At 36.7% G+C, this 7,485-nt stretch overlaps 1 protein-coding gene across 1 annotated transcript in view; it reads right to left on the bottom strand.

Annotated features, from left to right (window-relative positions):
- The window catches only part of SHC3 (SHC adaptor protein 3), a 159,638-nt gene that overhangs the window by 51,023 nt on the left and 101,130 nt on the right, over positions 1-7,485 (bottom strand). Inside the window, exon 8 of the mRNA XM_023537949.1 lies at positions 668-818. Coding sequence (XP_023393717.1) covers positions 668-818 — 151 coding nt within the window. The remainder of the gene's footprint in view (positions 1-667; positions 819-7,485) is intronic.

The raw sequence follows: 7,485 nt of genomic DNA, 5'->3' as shown, positions 1-7,485 counted from the left end.
AGCATCACTCGACATGCCCTAAAATAAATTTCAGTTAGAGTGTCTATGTGTCAGAACATACTGCCCACCTAATACATCTGAGCAAGTCTACCCAGTTAATTCCCTCCATGTCAGAGCTACTGACACTTGATTTCAATGTTATGTTTGACAGTTTTATTAGTGTCATAATCATTCACATAAGGTTAATGCCATGAAAAAAACTCTCTCTAACAAACTAGAGATACTATCACTCTAAAAAGCAATTGCTTTACTAGAATTTTGAGTTGGAGGGAAAATTAGGAAATTAACTAAAACGGAAAAGTTCACAAAATTCTCACCATTTTAAAGACCTATTTCCACTGTCTTTTCAGCGAACCCAAAGCATCTAGACTTTTTTAAAACCTTGAACTCTCTCTTCTCCTCATAAAGATAGCAATATAATGAGATTTGTCCTAATATGAAGAGGAGTCCCCCCGATCCTATCTCAAGAATCACAATATAGTTCCAAGGTACTTGGCTATTTGGCATAACCTTGTAATGTCTGTTTTGTGAAATTCAAGGGGAAAAAGTTTGTGACCTATTCTGTCAAAGACTAGACAGAACACCAGCCTAAAAGTAATGTTGAAGATAATATAAAGGAAATAATGTTTAGTTCACCAGCATCCACGGAAAAAGGTATAACACTTACCTGGGCTGTGTCAGGGACATGAGATCTGACTTTCAATCGAGCATCAACAAACCCCCCTGGAGGCGGTGTCTTGCTTGGAATGCTGTTGTAGTATGGGTGGTCTGAGCCATCCCCTTCCTCTTCAGTCCATGGCTCATCCAGACTCTGCATTCTGTTAAAAGAGAATTTCCAAGGGCTTTAGAAAAAAAGTTGAGCTTGTAGTTAAAACTAACAAATCTAATGTTAGTATCTGTCACCCCAGAAAAATGTTTAGTCACTGCTCCATGAACCATCTAGGTTTCAGACATATATAAAAAGCACATGAGTGAATAACCCTGCCTTACTCACAATTCTACACTTTGCAAAATGCTAGTCATATTTGAATAAGGAAAAAATTCCTTTTTAAAATATACATTTTAATTAAGAAAGAAAAAAATTATGTGTAGGAAAACCAGATCCTCAAGTCACATACACATATTTTAGTAAATCATGAAGTTTACTCAAAGCAAAATCATCTTTAAAATTACTTAATAACATCAGGGAAAATGGCAGAGTAAGAACCTCTGAAAATATTCTCTTCCATAAAAGAAACAATAAAACAGGCCAAAAACAATGTTCGGGATCAACTATTTAAAACCCTAGAATTTAACCAGAAGCTTCAACAACCTAGGGAGTATTTGTTCATTTTTAAAGCAAACAAAAACAGCCATAAGTTACAACCACCGTAGGGATTCAAAATAATTTCTAATAAACTTTAAAGTTTTAGATTTAAGAAAAAATAGCTGTAAGAACAGCAGCTTTGTGACATCTTAACTTGTCCTATTCCCTTCTCCATGGTAGTATTGAAAACCAACAGCCCACATCCACAGTGAAAACAAATAGCCTGGAAGCCATAAGAGAGGACAAAATAGCACTGAGTCTCCTTCAAAGCCCCATTCCCAGAGAACAGTCATTATATAAACTGTCTAGTCATTCCTCAGAAGATGTCACTCCTAAGGCTGTCTTTATTTGACTTGATTTAGGGTTTGCCCAAGGAAAAATACCTCTTCCCCTTTATTCGTCAAAAACAATTAGAGGCAATTTTTTTTTTTTAAGATTTAACATTATTTTTTAATTTTAATTAGTTTCAAGTGTACAGTACATTGGTTAGACATTTATATAGTTTATAAAACTATCCCCCTAATTGCTTCTTCTCTCCTCTGGTTTTCTACCTAGCCAGTATATTAATGTTAACTACATTCTTTATATTGTGTTCCCCATTCCTGTGATCATATATCAACTACTAATTTGTACTTCTTTAACCCTTCACCGTATTCTCCCAGCCTCTCAACTCCTCTCCCCACTGTCCATCACCAAATTGTCTACTATATTTGTGAGTCTGTTTTTGATTAGTTTGTCCTTTTTGTTCCTTAGATTCCGCACATAAGTGAAATCATATGGTATTTATCTTGCTCTGTCTGACTTATTTCACTCAGTATAATAACCTCTAGGTCCATCCATGTCATTGCAAATAGTAGGATTTCATTTTTTTAATGGCTGAGTAATATTCTATTGTATATACGAACCTTAACTTCTTTATCCAATTGTCTGTTGATGGACATTTAGGTTGCTTCCATATCTTGGCTATTGTAAATTGTGCTGCCATGAATATTGGGGTTCAATATACAAATTATTGTTTTGGTTTTCTTTGGATAAATACCCAGAAGTGCAATTGCTGAGTCAAAAGGTACATCCATTTTTAATTTTTTGAGAAACCTCTGGACTGTTTTCCATAGCAGCTATACCAATTTGCAATCCCACCAACAATGTATGAGGGTTCCCTTTTCTCCGCATCTTTGCCAACACTTGTTGTTCTTTGATTTGTTGATGATAGCCATTCTGACAGGTGTGAGGTGATATCTCATTGTGGTTTTAATTTTTATTTCTCTGATGATTAGTGACCTTGAGCATCTTTTTATATGACTATTAGCCGTCTGTATTTCCTCTTTGAAGAAGTATCTGTTCAGGTCTTCTGCCCATTTTTTAATTGGATTGTTTGTTTTTGTTGTTGTTGAGTTGTATGAGTTCTTTATATACTTTGGATATTAACCTCTTATCAGATGTATCATTAGTGAATAACTTCTCCTAATCAGTCGGGTGTCTTTTTGCTTTGTCGATGGTTTCCTTTGCTGTACAAAAACTTTTTAGTTTGATGTAGTCCCATTTGTTTATCATCATAGTTTCCTGAGGCAGTGGATAACATTTGGAAAAAGGAGTAAAGTAATAAAAAGCTTATTAAAAAAATCTACAAAACAGGATGTCCATAGGGACTTTGATAAGCTTCAACAAATACAGGACTTCATATGTTAAGTATATTCCAAGAGAAGCCTGGCAGTTCAATTAACTTCTCCCACCCATTTTTGTATATATTATTTTAATACTATTTATTTGATTTTTATATAACATTTCAAAAGTACAGAAATTTATAATAATTAATATAAAAGATACCCACTGAGATGAAACAAGTGTGAACATTTTGCTGTTTGTTTCTCTTTTTTTAAAAAAATAAAATTTGTCAAACTTACATTGGATGGATAGATATGTAATATTAACAATAAAATGTTAATGGTAGAATCTAGATGGTAGATATGAAGGTGTCCACTGTAAAATTATTTTTGTATATTGGAACATTTTCATTGTAAAACTTTAGGGAGGAAATACACTTGAAAATTACAGTTCAAGTCCATCACCTGCTTGCCCTTGGATATTTTAGAGTTGGTATATAATATTCCTGCACATTTTTACATTTTTATAGACACATTTATCCATAAATTATATATACAATTGTTTGTGTTTTTTTAAATTTACACAAATGATTCATATCCTTTTCACTCTATTTAAAAATTCTGAGATTTGTCTTGGTAATACATGTACAACAATGTATTCTTTTCAATGACTATATCCCATTATATATAAAATTTAAAAGTTTTTTCACTCATTCTCCTGCCAAGGGCCATCTGGGTCTCTGTCTCTTCTCATTCTTCTTGCACATGGCTTGTCTGAGCTTGTAAAAGCTTCTGTCGACCCAAAAAAGTGAGGCTTTCACAAGTACCTCCAAACTGAATGTCTTAAAAGAAATTTTTCAGCAGATGAGGAAAAAAATAAATAAAAGTCTCTTTCAAGAAAGGTGAAGATTTCAGAGAGATAACAGAAGGCTTCATAATAATAAAGACAAAGGTAGATATTGCTTCCATGAGTAAGTTAAAGAACGTGGCTATAGAAGCTGTAAAAAAATGTGGAATGTAAATTTAGGAGAAATAAAATAACTTTTTTTACAGTGAATTCACCATGGCAATAGGCTTTCATTATATAAGTTTAATCAAATACAGACTATTGAATGACCAGTATGCCCTGTATTACTTTTTTAAAAAATGTTTCATGCTACATGGACTATTCCTACGTCCTAAGGAAATTCAGTGGTAAAAAGTAAATATTTTTTATAATAAATGAAATATCTCGCAATTTTTGTTTATATTTACTATTTTATTTAACACTTAAAAACAACTGGGCTTCAGGTCAAGATGAAGTTAGTAAATGCTGTGCTTGCCTCCTCTCATTACCATATCAAAATTACACCTAAATTATATAGCAATTAACTTGGAGAACCATCTGAAGACTAGCTGAATAGAAGTCCCATAACTAAGGCTATAAAGAAGAAGCCACATCAAGACTGGTAGGAGGGGTGGAGATGCAAAATGGGCTAGCCCCACACCTACATGTGGCAATTGAGAATTGGGAAGGATATCTAACTGCAGAGGTCTCCCACCATGGGGCGAAAGGTCCCACAACAGTCCCACACCAGGCTCCCTAGCCTGGAGCACTAATGCTGGAAAGAGGGGCCCCATGATATCTGGCTGTGAAAATCAGCAGGAATTCAGTCCATCCAGGTGAGACAAAGGGCTGCTGGATACCAGGCATCCTCTTAAAGGGCTTGCACACAGACTGGCTCATTCACAGGCACTTACCCTAAGCGCAGTGAAGAGACAGCAGCTCAAAAGGCACCAGAGACAGACAGAGAGAAACTGAATTGTGTGGCTTCAGGGCAAGGGCTAGAGGGACAGCTGCCATTGTCCCTGTGTTGAGCCCTCCTCCCACAGGGCCCACAGATGCAGGTGGGCACCAAATCTGAATCTGAATTAACCTGGTGAACACCATTCACCCCATCCTGTTGACTCCCTGTAACACCACCCCAACCAACTCACGCACTGTCAAAGGCTTGTTCAGCAGCATGCAGCAGGCCTTGACTCACAATGTCTCTTAAAAACTCTCAAAGGTTTTCAGACCCTGGTTAGGCAGCAGCTAGCCTCAATATACCTGTGCCTCTTGCTAAGTGGCCCCAGACTTGACACTGACACCAAATCAATCTTAACCTGATGAACACCACTTGCCCCAACCTGGTGATTCCCTGAGACCCCACCACACTCAACCCACATACTGCTCAAGGATATTTGAGTGGCTGTGACTTATGGGCAGACTACAGGTAGAAGCTGGCCTTGGTGTGCCCTGTGCCTTTCACTGAGCAGCTGCAAACTCAGTATTGATGGCAGCTGGCCTCAATTCATAGCACGGCCTCTCACTTGTGCCTCCAGGCCCAATATAGGCAGCTACCAACTGCAGATTGTTTTGCAGCTCCTACCAGATGGTGCTGGGCTGATCATAGCCAAAAGCTGATTTTGGCCTGCTTGGGAGCCCTTCCCAAGTGCCCCAGAACAAATACACCCAGTGGCTGACTTCAGACCACAAAAGAACACCACCCAATTAGCTCTACAAGTGGCATAACTAAAGGGTGGTCTCAGCAGACACGAGAGCCTTGTTGGGATGAATCCCATTCCATGGGATTAGTTTCCACATGGCAGCTTGTACACTGCAGTCATGGCCAATTCTTACAAACAGTCAGCTCGAGGGTCAGTCCAACCCACTGACATGCCAACTGCAATCAAGGCTTAACTACAATAGGAAGGCACAGACAACCCAAACAAGGGACACCCCTGGATCATCTCAGCTCTAGTGATCAGAGAGATTGCACCACTGGGCCCCACAGGACACCTACTACATAAGGCCACCCAGCCAAGTATAGGAGACATAGCAGATCTACTTAATACACAGAGAGGCGCCAATGTGAGAACACAAACAAACATGTCCCAAATGAAAGAAAAGGAAAAAACTCCCAAAAAACAACTAAATGAAATAGAGGCAAGCAATCTACCAAATACAGAGTTCAAAACACTGGTTATAAGGATGCTCAATGAGATTAGGGTAAGAGTAGATGAATTCAGTAAGAATGTCAACAAAGAGATAGTAAGCATAAAAGAAGATATAGAAACCATAAAAAAAGAACCAGGCAGATTTGAAGACTATGATAACTGAATTAAGAATATACTAGAAAGAATCAACAGCAGATTAGATGAAGCAGAGGATTGAATCCGCGATTTGGAGCATAAGGTAACAGAAAACACCCAATTGGAATAGTAAGAAAAGAGAATCCAAAAAAGAAAAAAAAAAAAATGAAGATAGTAAAGGGGCCTCTGTGACAACATCAAGCATAACAACATTCACATCATAGGAGTACCAGAAGGAGAAAAGAGAGAGCAAGGAATTGAGAAACCATTAGAAGAAAAAATGATGGGAAACTTCCCTAACCTGGTGAAGGAAAGAAATATACAAGCCCAGAAAGTGCAGAGTCCCAAACAGGATGAACCCAAGACATATCATTAATAAAATGCCAAAGGTTAAAGACAAAGAAAGAATCTTAAAAGCAGCAAGAGAAAAGCAGTTAGTTACCTATAAGAGAACTCCCATAAGCCTGTCAGCTGACTCCTCAAGAGAAACTTTGCAGGCCAGAAGGAATCGGCACAAAATATTCAAAGTGATGAAAAGCAAGGAAGACTACTACAACCAAGAATACAGCAAGGTTATCATTTAAAATTGAAGGAGAAATAAAGAGCTTCCCAGACAAGAAAAAGCTAAAGAAGTTCGTAACTACCAAATAAGTTTTACAAGAAATGTTAAAGAGACTTCTTTAAGAAGAAAAAAAGAGAAAAGAACACAAATATAAATAATAAAATAGGAATAACTACATATTTATGAATAATCATTTTAAATGTAAATGGGTTAAATGCTCCCATCAGAAGTCATAAGGTAGCTGAATGGAAAAGAAAACAAGATTCATATACATGGTGTCTATTAGAGACTCACTTAAGATCAAAAGACACACATGGATTGAAAGTAAAGGGCTAGAAAAAGATAATTTATGCAAGTAGAAATGAATAAAAGTTGAGATAGCACTAGACTTAGACAAAATAGACTTTAAAAGGAAGACTATAATGAGAGACAAAGAAGATCATTGCACAATGATAAATGATCAATCCAACAAGAGTATATAACTCTTACAAACATTTATGCACCCAACGTAGGAGCACCTAAATATATGAAGCAAATATTGATGAACATAGGGAGAGATCAACAATAATACAGTAACTACAGGAAAATTAAACATCTCATTGACATTCATGGGTAAGTCTTCCAAACAGAAAATCAAAAAGGAAACAGTGGCCTTAAATGACACATTAAACCAAATGGATTTAATTGATACCTTTAGAGCTTCTAAAGCAGCAGAATATACATTCTTTTCAAGTGCGCACGGAAGATAGACCACATATTATCTGAAATCTGAAGACTGAAATCATATCAAGCATCTTCTTTGACCACATGTATAATCTAGACATCAATTACAAGAAAAATATCTGAAAACCGTATGAACACATGGAGGCTAAGTAACATGCTACTAAACAATGAATGTG

This window comes from Pteropus vampyrus, unplaced genomic scaffold (assembly GCF_000151845.1).
Source record: "Pteropus vampyrus isolate Shadow unplaced genomic scaffold, Pvam_2.0 Scaffold205, whole genome shotgun sequence".
Taxonomy (NCBI): domain Eukaryota; kingdom Metazoa; phylum Chordata; class Mammalia; order Chiroptera; family Pteropodidae; genus Pteropus; species Pteropus vampyrus.
Note: the sequence above shows the minus strand (reverse complement) of the source record. Positions and strands in the feature narration are given on the sequence as shown.